Source organism: Molossus molossus, unplaced genomic scaffold, assembly GCF_014108415.1.
Source record: "Molossus molossus isolate mMolMol1 unplaced genomic scaffold, mMolMol1.p scaffold_m16_p_1, whole genome shotgun sequence".
Lineage (NCBI taxonomy): Eukaryota > Metazoa > Chordata > Mammalia > Chiroptera > Molossidae > Molossus > Molossus molossus.
In genome coordinates, this window is record NW_023425344.1 from 196059754 (window position 1) to 196074513 (window position 14760).

The window sequence follows — 14760 nt, forward strand, 5'->3', positions numbered from 1 at the left end:
GACCTTATTCTGTAGCTGAAAGTTTAGACCCTTTTACCAACTGCTCCCTATTCCCCTCCCCCCGCTCCTGGCAACCACTTTTCTATGCTTTCTCTATGAGTCCAACTCTTTTTAGATTTCACATGTAAGTGATACCGTGCCGTTTTTGTCTGACTACTGCTAATTTTTTTCTAATAGGTGCAGTTGAAGCTAGTAAAACAAAGTAGCTCCACAGGCCAAGCTACTGGTCAAAGCGGTCTAGCTGCTGGTCTCCAAGAGAGGCCCAAACAATTGTGACGTCCCCTTCGGCTGGACAAGGTCTGCACCAGAGAGAGGACAGGGCAGGGCCTACACGACTGAGCCAGGCAGAGGCTGGTGTCACTGGCCTCATGCCCAGGGACCTGTAAGACCAGCAGTGACAAACGGGAGGGCGCCCTGAAGGAAGGCTGGAGTGAACCTGTCTGAGTGAACAGGAGTAGAAGTTGCGAATGTTTGCCAGGAGTCAGGACGAGGTAGTGAAAGGAACAGCAGCTACCCTCAAATCTGTGATGAGCAGGTACAGGGAGGACAAAGGGGGACTTTCTGTTCCTTACAACTGGAGTCACCCCGACTAGAGCTCCAGAAGCCTTACACTGGCTGCTTTCACCGACTTCGGTTGTGCTTTTCTCTGGAGTTAAGAAAATATTTGCAAACATAAGAATCTAATTTAAAAAGAAAAAAACATAGCGTGTGTTATATCAATTGAATATTTGACAAAGGATGAAATATTTCAATAAGCTCCATCTAAAACTTAATGCTGTGTTTGCTTTATGTTTTCTATTCAGAATGACATTTTGCTCAGAAAACTTGGATGACCTACAACTTCACCCAACCCAGGAGAAAAACTTTGTGAGATGTGATATAAACGCTAAAAAAATGAAGCAAAAGAACAGATGAGTTTTCATGAAGACCCAGTGTAAAGAATAAATGATCTCATTCCTTATCTGCAATTCCTTTCCTTATTTGGAAACCAGTTATATAAAGGAACCTTGCATAAAGTTTAGACATGGGGGGGGGGGTACATTTCACTATTATAAACTAAGCTTTCAATAACTATATTATGTAACTCTATTCAAATATTAGTGTAACCAAATATTTCCCAATTTCATCTTAAATGGTAATATATGCAAATAAGCACAAATATAAGTGCCATTTTAGATCTGTTGTTCTAATTTAAAATGTATTTTCCAATGAAGGCAAATTTCCCAAAATTCTTTGCTAGTTTATTCGGATCGGTTTGTGAGCCACGCTGGAAGGGCACCTCTTTATTACATAACTGGTGCTTCAATAAAGTGAAATTAATCACTAGCCCTGATTTTTCTCTTTTACCACTGCTTGCAACAAAAGGGATATTCCAAGTTAGGTATCAAATTTCAAACAGTCCAATAAGTGAAATAATGATGTTTGACCAGCAAATTTCATCACAGAACATGTGATGGAAACAGTAGGTATGGTGATCCCTTGGATATGTGTTTCAAGTGCTTCAGAGAGAAGGAGCATGCTGTACACATTTCATCACCGAACCTGACATTTGCACAGGCTCAGCTCTACACAGCTCACGGTGCACGTGCCCTCCCCAGAGCCGGGTAAACCAGGGCTAGTGAAAACAGGAGTCCTGAACAGACATCTGCCTCTAATCAATTTAAGATTATCTTGCATGATTCTTTTTTTTTTTTTTTAATCTTCACCTGAGGATATTTTTTCTATTTATCTTCAGATAAAGTGGGAGGGAGAGAAAGGGAGGAAGAGAGAAACATCGATGTGAGATGGGCACATCGACTGGCTGCCTCCCACACGACCCTGCCCAGGGCCGGGGACGAACCACAATCGAGGAACGTGCCCTTGACCGGAATCAAACACGCAACTCATTGGTCTGCAGGCCAACTCTCTAACCGCTGAGCCAAACTGGCCAGGGTGCATGATTCACTTTTATGTCCCTTGTAAAGACCCACAAAACTAAAGGATATGGGACCTGGCCGGTTTGGTTCAGCAGTTAGAGCCTCTGCCTGCGGTCCGGAGAGACCCGGGTTCGGTTCCCGCTAAGGGCATGTACCTCGGTTGCAGTTTGTCCCCAGCCCTGGTTGGTTGTGCGGGTGGCAGCCACTCGATGTGTCCCTTTCACGTCAATGTCTCTCTCTCTCTCTCTCTCTCTCTCTCTCTGTTCCTCTCTCTCCCTCCCACTCTACCTGAACAACAACAACAACAACAACAAAAAGGAAAACTAAAGGATATGGGGGAAGAGCAAGGAAAAACAGCTGGGTCCATGTTGCATTGTGTCCTGAATGCTACTCTAGCCTGCAAAAGTAGCTGACCACATTTTTAGGTAAAGTGTGTGTGTGTGTGTGTGTGTCTAGAAAGGAAAGATATTAAAATGAACAATATTTCCCATTATTGCTAAAATACTAGATTTACAATAAAATTATGTTTGCATTGGATTGGCATGTTTTGTTTTGTTTTTATCCTCACCTGAGAACATTTTTCCATTTTCTGCTCAGATAGAGTGGGAGGGAGAGAGAGGAAGAGAGAGAAAGAGAGAAACATCGACGTGAAAGGGACACATTGAGTGGCTGCCTCCCGCACAACCCAACCAGCGCTGGGGACAAACTGCAACCGAGGTACGTGCCCTTAGCGGGAACCAAACCCAGGTCTCTCTGGACCACAGGCTGACACTCTAACCGCTGAGCCAAACCGGCCAGGGCTGGATTGACATGTTTTATCATTAACTATCCAGAATGAGTCTGAAATAGCATGGTCCCCCATCCCCTTGTCCTTGGTTTCAATAACCCAGTTTCAGTTACCCTTGGTCAACCACAGTCCAAAACTATTAAATGGAAAAATTCCAGAAATAACTCACAAGATGTAAATCGTGAGCTGTTCTGAGTAGTGTGATGAAATCTTGCACTGTCCCGCTCCATCCCGTTTGGGATATGAATCATCCCTTTGTCCAGTGTCTCCATCTGTATATGCTCCCTACCGGTTAGTCACTTAGTTGCTGCTTCAGGCATCAGACCGACTGTAGAGGCATCATTGTGCTTGTGCTCACGCCACCCTTGTTTTACTTAATAATGACCCCAAAGCACAAGAGTAGTGAGGCTGACAATTCAGGTACACCAAAGAGAAACTATCAATTGCTTCCTTTAAGTGAAAAGATTTGTACATATAGGAAAAAACATAATATATATAAGGTTTGGTATTATCCATGAAATCACAACCAGAAATAGCCCAAATATTCATTAATACAATGCATAAGTGAATGGTGGTATATTCTTCCTAATGGAATATTAAACAGCAGTGAAAAAGATGAGCCACAGCTATACACACAAGAACAGGACTAACTCTAGAGTGAGACAAGGAGGCATTCAGGGTACAAAATGGGATTGTGCATTTTCACAGACACACACACACATATAGTATGATACAAACAAAACTAAACTTTATCATTAGGAATAGAGAAATAGGTAGTAAACTCTAAGTAAAAGCAATAAACAGTGACACTGAGGTAACTCTAGAAAGGAGGAAGAGCACACCAGAGTTCCAGGTGCCTGTAAGATTGTACTTCACTCTAGGTGGTGGTTGCACTGGTGTTTGTTTTTATAACCATTTTTTAAACTGTACATATACATTTAATGCACTCACTTTTGGCAGGAATGTCACATTTTGCAATAAATAAAGGGTAGAGTTAAAACCAACAATTTCCCACTTCAATGTGATGCCTTTTGATATTAATATGGTTTCACACAAAATATAATTAGAAATTATTTCACCTCTCACAGGAAAACTTGAAGTGACACAGTAGCTCAAAACACTTTGGGCAGAGAACTGAAGGAGCAGCCAATGTGGCAAAGGGTTAACTGGCACCTTTGAACCTCCTCTTGGTGCGGATCGCTTTCCTTGGGAAATGTGCTCATCGACACCCCCTTTCCTGAAGCACAGCTCGGTAAGGAAGTCAAACAGGGAAACTGAATAATGCAGCCACATCTTTTTCACTGCGCATGCAAAATGCTGGCTCGTGTGCTGATTTTACACACCTCTCTCCAAAGAATCTCTACTTATGAGCCCACTCAGGAAAGATAACTACTGGCAGCTAGCCTCTCAGAAAAGCCTGTTTGTGCTTTTTCTTGTAAGAGAACATAAGGAAAGAAACGGAGTGTCAATTACACGGCAGCTGGGCGCTCCGAGGCTCCTGAAGTTGGAGGGAAGGAAGCAAGCCCTCCATTCAAGCCCGGAGTGAATGCTGTCTCCTCCACGGCAAAGCTGGCTACCCTCCGTGTTCACCTTGATGATGTTGCCGCAAATATTACAAAGGCTTTGATTGCACTGAGGCACGCCCAGGGAGGCAAAGCAAGAAGCCAGCTGTGCAGTGTCGTGTCTGCTCTCCCATAGAGGGAAGTCGGGATTAGAGGAAAGTCAGATGGATGCGAGATAGAGACAAGCAGGAGGTCGCTAGATGGATAGGGGTGTGGGACTGGGTGAAAAAAGGCGAAGGGATTAGGTACAAATTGGCAGTTAAAAAGTCAAGGGGATGTAAAATACAGAATAGGGAATATTGTCAGCGACAGTGTAATAACTATGCATGGTGCCAGGTGGGCACTAGACTTGCTGGGATGGTCACATAGTAAGGTACATAAATGTCTAATCACTATGTTGTACACCTGAAACTAATATAATATTGTATGACAACCGCAACTGAAAAATACATTTAAAGAAATTTTTCAAAGAGACAAGCAAGAGGAAGACTAAAGAAGTCAATCCCCAAAGTCACCATCCACCTGCTAACCAGACCTTACACGACCTGCTTCTCCTCGGATCCCAGTGGCCTGCGCATGGTGACTGGCGCCCCGCACACCTCATGCCTTCCTCTCTCTGCATTTTCCTATACCTCCTCCTCCTCCTTCCTCTCCCCAGGATTGTCTCCTCCCTGCCTAACTGAATCTTACCTACCCACCCAGGCCCGGTTATTTTCACCAGGCATTTCCTAGCTCCGACCAGCCCACGATCTCTCCCTCCTCACGGTCTCCCTGTAACGGGAGCGACGCCCTGCACTTCGCTGGGCCCTCCGCTGCCGCCGGCGCCTCGCTGCGCGCCCTGCCCCGGCCTCCCCAGGCGCGCACTGCCCTGCTCACGCGGCTTTCTCTTCGGCAACCTCACCCGCCGCCGTGGCCTTGGTTCTGACGCACACAGGCCAACCATTCCCACATTAGACTTCTCCCCTTCGCTGTCTCACAGGCTCAGAATGTTCAAAACTGAACCCCTTATGTCCTCCCGGCACCCCAAGCCTGCTCCTCCCCATTCTCCCTGTTCTGCAGCCCAGGGGATGTCGGCCCCGCCCCTCAGTTGCTGGTGCCAGACCCCGGGATGGGAGAGGGGGGTCGTCCATGATGTGTCCTCTTCTCTGGCCCCTCATAATCAATCCCCAATCCTGTGAATTCCACCTGTATGTCTTACATGCGTCCGCATCTCTCCACCTCTGCTACCATCATCCCTCCCCACCACTCTCTCTGACCTGGACGTTTGCAACTCTTCCTGCTGCATCTGCTCTTCTCTCTGGATCCATTCTCATCACAGCAGCCGGAGTGATCTCAGGGGAGCAAATCAGATCATATCATTCCCTGCTTCAAGCCTTTAAAATGAATTTTTCCTCTTTGGAAACATTCCAAAACAATTACCCCAGCCCAGAGGCCTCCAGTCACGTCTCCCACTACCGCTCCCTCCTTCGCTACATCATTCCTTGTCCACTGGTCCCAACCGGCCTGCGCATTGGAACAGCCTTGGAAGCTTTACAAGCTGCCCAGGTCTCAGCCCCACACCTAGAGTTTGATTGACTCGGTCTGGGGCAAGGCCTGGGGACTGAGACCTAACAGCTTTCTAGGTGGCTCTAACATGCGCTACATCTGAGAACTGTGGGTCTGGACACATGGACCATCTTTCATCCCTTCCAAAGTGTAAAGCTCCCTCCTGCCTCTGGGCCTTCACGGGTTCTGTGGCTCCACCCCCTCCCTCCTCTTCGCCCAGCTTCTGCAGGGGCTTCCGGTCCCCACTTAGCTGCCACCGCATCAGGGATGGTTCAGCAGGGAATCCCACCCCACCCAAGCTTCCTCAGCTCGCTTAACATCTTTTCAGTCTTCTGGTAAAATTATTGTAGCCATGCCGTGTGGAGCCATGAACAAATGCACTTGCCAAAAAAATGTCTAAAAAGAAACACTTAACGGACCACAATGAGTTTTTTCTGTAGGAATTCTTCCAACTCTACTCTTCTAGGCTGGAGTAAAAGGTTGCAATGGCAAGTGTAAATTACATCTGGATTATTATGAGTTTACTTCATTTTAAAAGGGAGAAAGAAAGAAATACTATAGAACAATATCTTTTTCTCCCTAGAAAGGAAGCTTTTACTTTTATAGTCCAAGCCAGGACTAATGAGGCAAGCAAGGCGCCGGGGTCCTGGGGTTCAGGGAGGCGGGACTGCAGGTGGCACCTCACCTGCGCTGAGGGAGGGGCCAGGGGGCCCTGGTGGGCACTTGCACAAGTTTGTCTTCTTGAATTTTGTCCCCTGAGCACTCACTTGCCTCTGAGAGTTCCAAATCTGTTTCCATTCATTCCTTATTCATACTTTCTTTGGCTTTGTTTTGTTTTTGAGAGAATGTGTTCCATAGAAAAACAAGTTCTTTCATTTTTATTCTTCTTTCATGCTAATGGCATGTACGCTTACAAATTTTAGTTATTCTTCTTTAATGATAATGGTAAGTTTATAAACTTTCCTCTAAGTACAGAATTTGATGTATTCTCCTTTTCACTACTATCTAGACCGTTTGCAGTTTTAGCTCTAAATTCCATTTTGTTCCCAAGGTTATCCAGGAAGTATTCCGTAATTTATAAATAGACCATTCTGGACACTTTTAGGTTGCTTATTTCTAATTTTATTGAATGTGGCTACAAAAATCTCTCATTTTTAAATTTGGTAAGGCTTTCTTTGTGATCAAGCACACAATCAGTTTTTATAATGTTCTATTGGATATATGAAACTTTTTTGTTTTTTACTTGAGGGACTTACAATGATTTATATATCTATTAAATTATGTTGCTTATATTATTCTTGTCCTTAATTTTTGTATATTAGATCTGTTTCTGAAAAAATGTTTTGAAGTCTATAATATTTTTATCAAGTTGTCTTTGAATTTACATTGTTTGGTACACATAAGTTTCCCAATGTTAATTCTTCATATGTGTTTTATACGTTTCATAGTATCGCTCTTATAGTACCTTTAACCTTAAATTCCTCCTTGTCTGCCATTAATTTTGCTATCCCTATTTTCTTTATTATATTCAATTAGTATATTTGTAAATCCCTTTATTATCAACTTTTCTTTATACTTTGTTTCTATAAAATTTTTAAAGATATTTTCTTTTTAGATAGTATATAGCTGGTTTATATTTTTAGTTCAATCTAAGTGGCCCCGACTTTTAATGGGAAAATCTAGTCCATTTACATTTAGTGTAATGATTGGACTCCTATCTTATTTTATTTATTTATTTATTTATTTTTACTTTTTTCTTCCTTTTACTTGTAGTTATTTATTTTAATCCTCACCTGAGGATATATTTTTGATTTTGATATTTTTTTTAGAGAGAGAGAGAGAAACACCAATCAGTTGCCTCCCTTACTGACCCCACCCAGGAATCAAACCTGCAACCTAAGTATGTGCCTTGACCGAGAATTAACCCACAACACTTTGGTGCATGGGACGAAGCTCCAACCAACTGAGCCACCCAGCCAGGGCTACTTATATTTATTTTTGCAGATTAATAAAATTGCCATTAATTTCCCCTTTTTATCTTGTTAATATAACTTCTCTTGTAGATTTTCATTCTATTTTAAGCTACTTCCATTCCCTGATGCCCATAATCAGATAAAATTTTCTTTACCATTACGTGAAAGTTAGACATATTTCTCCTATCCAAATACTCCATTCTCCCACTGTGGCCTAAACTTTCACCTGCACACCAGCTCCACGGCCACTCCCCAGAAGAGACCTTTGAAATGCTTCCCTCTTTTCAACCCACCCCCAATGCCCAGATTTGCTTATTATTTTTAGTTAGACTGTTTTTAGAAGAGTTGTCAAGGCAGATGGTGATCAATTCAGGAAAAGAAAAGACTTTTACAGAATGGAAGACGCAGCCTTACTCAACAGGCAGGGGGAGAGCGTCTCTGGACTCTCAGTATCCCGGTGAGGGCAACACTCCCTGATTTGGGTGATAATCCCTTTCTCCTAATATTTTATATTCTGGTCCTTCCCCACTCTCCTGGAGACTTCAAGTATATTTGCTCACTAAGTAACAGCAACTGGCAATATATTCTTGGGTTACTTTGCAAGACTGAATGAATGGAAGACAGGACTTCTACCTAGGTCAATTTCCAGTCCCTTACTCCCAGTGGTCAGCAGTTTTTCATATTGTAGCTTCTGGTGTTGCAGATAAGCAGTCCGATGTTAGGATGATTCTTTCTCAGTTGGGAGTAATTGGTTCTTCTCTGTGGAAACTTGTGAGATTTTTCTCTATTCTTATAGCTCAGAGATACAATATACCTAGGAGGCTTTTTATCAATTCTTCCTGGAACCCTGTGAGATACAAGTCTCTCTTCAGCTCAGAAACTTTTCTTATATCACCGGTTGCCTCTTCTGTGACATCCCTCAGCCCCTTCTCGGTTTCTATCCATTTTCTGATTTATCTCTTTGTATTTTTGCTCTGTGCTTTGAGGTGCGTCATTCTCTTATCTTCCAGGACATTAATTCACACATCAACAGTTACTACTCTCTCCTTCAATTATTAGTCTCTTGAAATTTTTACATCAAAATCATCTTTTTCAATCTCGGGGGGAAAAACTGTTTTTGTGTGTGTGCTGCATTTGAATCTCAAGTTGTTTTTCTTTTTTGTTTTTGTGTGTGTGTGTGAGAGAGATTTTTTTGTGGGTTTTCTTTTTTTTTTTTTGGTTCCAGTTATCTATGCCAGCAGTTATTTCTGTATGGTGGGTTCTGCTGGTTATCCTCCTCCCTGGCTACTGAGCCACACCAGGAATCTTTTTCTCCTTTGGTTGCTCACTGGGGCTCTGTTTCCGCCACTGGTGTGTCATCAGCGGCAGCATTCCCAAAGCTGCAGAAGGAACCGTCACAGCCTGGCCTGGCCTGGGCAGCAGGGGGTGCCGGTCCTCTGGCGAGGCTCCAGGAGGAAACCCTTCCTGGTCTCCTCCTCCCCAGCTCAGGGGTGGTGGCAACTCAACCCACATGGTCAGCTCCTTGGAAACCAGGGAGCCCAGGCACACAGAGGCCTTCCCCCGTCCCCTCCTTAGAGCCCACAGAGCCCAGGTCACAGTCCTCAGGCAGGAAGACGGTCCTGCCCCAACCCTCGCGCAGGATTCCTGAAGCCTCACCCACACCCCAGGCGTCGCCTGCCTCCCGGAGGTCCCAGCAACTGCTTCTCACAGCAGAGGCAGATGGGTTCAACTTTAAGTAGAAAAGAAGCAGGATGTGTTCAAGCTGCTGCCTTTCCAGAAGCCACGGCTCCTCACCCTTCAGAACGTCTTGACTTCTTGTTTATTTTTGCATCCAGGGTGCTCAATAAATATGACTGAATACATGCCACCATCCTACCTCAGATCTTCTCAGGCACAGGGTCTGTTCATTGTGATGCTTTGGGAAGCTAACTCAAACTGGTTTAAACTTTTTAAAAATTGTTTTTAATATCACCAAAACAAAGTCCCAAGGTAGGGTGGGCTCCATGACGACGCGAGTTTTCTTTGCTCTGCCATCCTCGATGTTGGCTTCATCCTCGATGTTGGCTTCATCCTCGATGTTGGCTTCATCCTCGATGTTGGCTTCATCCTCGGGCCGAGAGCAAGCTGGCCGCTGATTCCAGGCAGCACGCTCAGGCCTGACAACATCGAGAAAAAGAGGGGTAGAACCCCACCTCCTAACGTGTTATCGGCCCCACCGGGTTACATGCCCACTCCTAAACCTGGCAAGGGAAACGGGATGACCAAACGCCAATCGTCCCTGACCACGTGGCTGGGCAGAGGATGCTTCCTAACCAGGGAACTCCGCTCACAAGCCACTGTTCTGGGTGCAAGCAGCCTCTCACGTGAACACAAGGGTGGTGGGCACGCGAGGGTCGCCACGTGCAAGGTCCTTACAAACGTTCTCATTGAACCCTCATCAAGGTCCGAGGTCGGCTGATGTTATCTTTGTTTCACAGGTGAAGTACCTAGAGCTTAACTAAGGTTTACAAGGTCACACAGGTAATGAACCATCGTTTCCCTCTTTAATTTTTATTTTTTTTATCCTCACCTGAGGACACTTTTTCATTCTTTGTTCAGATAGAGCAGGAGGGAGAGAGGGAGAGAGAGAAACATCGATGCGAAAGGGACACATCGAGTGGCTGCCACCCGCACGACCAACCAGGGCCGGGGACAAACTGCAACCGAGGTACATGCCCTTAGCGGGAACCGAACCCGGGTCTCTCCGGACCGCAGGCCGACGCTCTAACCTCTGAGCCAAACCAGCCAGGGCCGTTTCCCTCTTTAGAGATCCTCTGTGTCTATGAAAGCAGCCTAGCATGGCAGTCAGCAGTAGAAAACGTCCTTTATATATTGTCTTGGACCCCATGTGAGAGCTATAATTACGTCTCTTCTTTAAGACGCTGTCTTTCATATTCTGGAGCCTAGTAACTAGCAGATCATTCCTGAAGGACCACTAGCGCTCTCCCTGAAGCTGCTGGGGCTGTGCGGAGGCACTGGCTTTGCCTTGGAGGTTTTTTTTGTTTTTGTTTTAGTTTTGTTGATCCTCACCCGAGGATATTTTTCCATCCATTTTTAGATAAAGTGGAATCGGGGGGGTGGGGGGAAGAAATATCAATGTGAGAGAGACACATCAATTGGCTGCTTCCCACATGTGCCTTGACTGGGGCTGGGGATCGAACCTGCAACCCAGGTACATGTCCTTGACTGGAAATCAAACCCGAGACCCTTTGGTCCGAGGTCGATGCTCTAACCACTGAGAAAACCAGCCAGAGCTGCCTTGGAGTTTCACCTTTCTTTTATTATATAACAAGCACAAGAATCCTTACAAAACAATCCTCAGATCTTATCATGGAACAGCTGAGCCCTACACATTGCACATTCATTTTATACACACCCTTAGAAATGAACAGGAACCGGGGAAGTCCAACAAGGACGTCGTACTCCCGACTACACATGGAACTCTGCCATGGCGGCCCTGCAGCGTGTGCCGAGTGGTTCCCCTTCCTTTCCAGAGCAGTACATGCTCACAGAGCGCATCGGAGGGAAGGAACCCCAAGTTCTAGCCCCTAGCTCCCCTCCCACCCCAAGACAGTGATTCTGTTAACTATGTGGTGTGTTCCGTAGACTAGTTTAGCAATGCATTTATTTTCATTTATTTTTAACTTTTATTATGGAAATATTCAAATATACATAAAAGTCGAAACCGTGTAATGAAGCCCAGTGTTCCTATTACCCAACTTCAACAATCAACATTGACAATGTCACATGTTTGACCTCACAATGTATTTAGTGATTTTAAAAGCTATTTATTAACAAAAGAACCGGAGTTCATAAAAAAATGCAAGCAGTATGGAAAGATAAAAGTAAAATTTAAAATACTCTTCCTCTTCCAAGACCCTGAATTCTAACGTGTAGAAATAAGATGTCCATGTAACAATCTAGACATTTTCTATAAATATTTTTACAAACTTAAATTCCACACACAAGAAATCAGACCATACATATTTATTACTACTTGCTTTTCCACTCTCTATATCTCTGAATTCCTTCAGCAGTAAATACGGAGAAGTGGCCTGCAGATTTCAACAGCTATAGGGGCCCGTGGAAAGCACACTCACCCCGGGGGGTGCGGGGAGGTGACAGGTGATTTGCGTAAGTAAATTCTGTCTCTCACAGCCAGAGATTTACAAAGTGGGCTGTGTACAAAATGACCCTAGGTGTGTGCAAAATGACCCACTGGAATGTGGGGAAAATAGAACCTCCATTAATTTTTATATCATCCCTTAAAATTTTTGCATATTTTAATATACATATAGTAATTGTGCAACAATACATTTTTGTAACTTAGAAATGTTTCCATATTAGAAGCGTGTCCTCAAGATTTTTAAGTGTGGGGTACAAGATCAACGAAGTGAGACCACTGTCCCAAGCCGCGGTTCTCATGAGGAGCACAGAAAGCAGCCACTGAAGGGGGACGGAGTGGGTTCCCGGCCTGTCCCCTAATCTCTGCCACTCGTGGCCTGTCAGGGCTAACTGCTGTAACAGACCTGACACTCCAAGCCCAGTGAGAATCCCTGGGTAAGAAGTACCTGTGCCTGGCTGGGACCCTGCAGAAGCACCCACCATCTAAGCAGCAATTCCCAAAATGCTTCTCCAGGGGAAGAACAGAAGAGTTACCTAGTTTGGGAGCCTGTAAGGCTTTTGTACAGATCACAGTCAGTGTTACTACACTAAGTACCTCATTAAAAAAAATAAATAAATGAAAATAAAAGCAAAAACCTGTTTGATGTTAACTCGGTATTTCTATTTGACTGGAATCCATACCTACTCCCAACTTTTTTTTCCCATTTATTTAAAAACCTATGGAACTAAATTTTGTGGGAAAACTTTATAAAGAAATGTTGATCAGGAGGTTTCCTGCAAGAAACCACTATCTACAAAATGTTTAACTCACACCATTATGAAACAAATACCATAGATTAGAAAATGCTTGTCCATACCCATGAAGAATGAGGGCTTCATATTTAATTTCTAATTCGAGCCTTCCGAGTCCCCTTCTTCTGCCAGGAGTTATAATTTGTTGCTTACATGCTCCAAAGCTAAGCTGTGCTTTGCCATTTGTGCAAAACGTGGTGGGTACATTTTATATTCTATAAATACACGTGCATATTAGATTTGGAAAGATAATTTCTCCCTGGGGATGAGAGGAGGTGGTTGTGCCAAGGGGATTCAGAATCAGAGATGTTACAAGTTACAAGGGGTGTTGGTCATGTGTTATGAGATTAACCTTTGTGCTTATCTTGTGCAATTAGCTTCACTGCCTATTTACAAAACACACACCCTTTGTTAAAACGCAGATGTTTACTGAACACTTCCTCTAACCAAGTTCATGGAAACAGAGAGCAGTAAAGTGCAGTCCTGGAGAACCAAGAGGGAGGGCAATCCAGGCAGAGGGACAGCAAACCCACTGGCACACGGTAAGGAACAGTCAAGGAGCTGCCTTGCAGTCACATCATTTCTAAAAGCTTGTGACGGGAAGCAAGACTTCTGTGAGAGCGAGTTTGTTAGAGCAAACTTTTACAGAAAGTCTGAAACTCAGCTCAAGCATATCACCTTTGGGAAGTCTTGGCTCACAGATGCATCTCCTCTGAGTTTCCAGGTACCCCATATTTGTATCTTTGACAACACAAATCCCTCTGCATTGTAATTGTTGAGCCTCTTTCTTTCCACGAAACTTTGAGCTCCCTAAAGGCATGAATTGTATTTCCTGGGGGCTATGAGGACAAAATGCAGTTGATAAGTGAATGAAAATTGAAGTTGCCACCGAGAATAGATGATTGGTTCAAGAGCTTGGCTTCCACGAGGCAGGATTACATCGCAATGTGGTGTGTGCTACAACAGGAAGGTGTGCAGAACGCCAGACAGCACATCAGAGGACCCTTCATTTGGCATGGCGGGAGGCTCAATGTCCTGGTTCTCAGTGTATGGTTGTTAACAACTGCCAAAGTAGAAGCCAGCTCTTCAGGAAATAAACACAATGCTAAACAAAAATGAAAAAGCATTTAAAAAATACACAAAAGGGCCCTGGCCGGTTTGGCTCAGCGGTTTGAGTGTCGACCTGCAGACCAGAGAGTCCTGGGTTCGGTTCCCACTAAGGGCATGTACCTTGGTTGCGGTTCGTCCCCGGCACCGGTTGGGGTCATGCAGGTGGCAACCACTCGATGTGCCTCTCTCACATCGATGTCTCTCTCCCTCTCTCCCTCCTTCCTGCTCTATGTGAAGATAAGTGGAAAAATATCCTTGGCTGAGGATTAAAAAGAAACACACACACACAAAGGAATCCGAATGGCTAAGTTTATATATAATAAAATCAGGAGCAAATGATTAAAAACCCTATTTAACCTCTTTTCACCCATTAGATTTGGGCTCAAGCATCACTGCCATGGGGAAGTAGTCCCTGACCTGCCTGACTGGGTCCCACCTCCTTCTCCTGTCCCATCCCTGCGTAATCTGCATGGATCACCAAAGTCTTCCCCATCACAGCACTTCTCATGGTTGGAATCGCACATGTGGTCACGATTCTTTGTTAATATCTGTCTCACCTACCAGACCATAAGCTTCACACAGGCAGGGACATTGTTCGGTTCACTGCTGTATTCCTATCACCTAGCAGAGGTGCTGGCACAGCCAAGTGCTCACGGAATATCTGTCCAATGAATAACTGAGGTTAACTGGCCCATGCGAATCAGCACATGCCTACCAGAGGAGCCAGAGAATTCCAACACCCGATGGTAAGATTTCCAGGGAGAAAGGGAAAACGTGGTTAACAGGACAATTCACTTAATCAGAGGTGCCACTAATGGGGACTTATGGAAAGTAAAAATTACAATAACAAAACTAAATAATGATAAATTAATCACAACAGATTGACACCTTAATTTATAAAAATTGGCCTT

General features: G+C 44.3%; 1 protein-coding gene across 2 annotated transcripts in view; it reads left to right on the forward strand.

The window, feature by feature from the left end:
- Positions 1–2330, forward strand: part of LIPC (lipase C, hepatic type) — a 43783-nt gene extending 41453 nt beyond the window's left edge. The window contains exons 9-10 of one of the 2 annotated variants that reach the window (XM_036243973.1): positions 804–934; positions 2235–2330. In XM_036243973.1, the coding sequence (XP_036099866.1) occupies positions 804–915 (112 nt within the window). In that variant the 3' untranslated portion in view covers positions 916–934; positions 2235–2330. Of the gene's footprint in view, positions 1–803; positions 1352–2234 lie in introns of those variants that run through there. The other variant, XM_036243974.1, reaches the window with a different exon arrangement.
- Positions 2331–14760: the final 12430 nt, after the last annotated feature.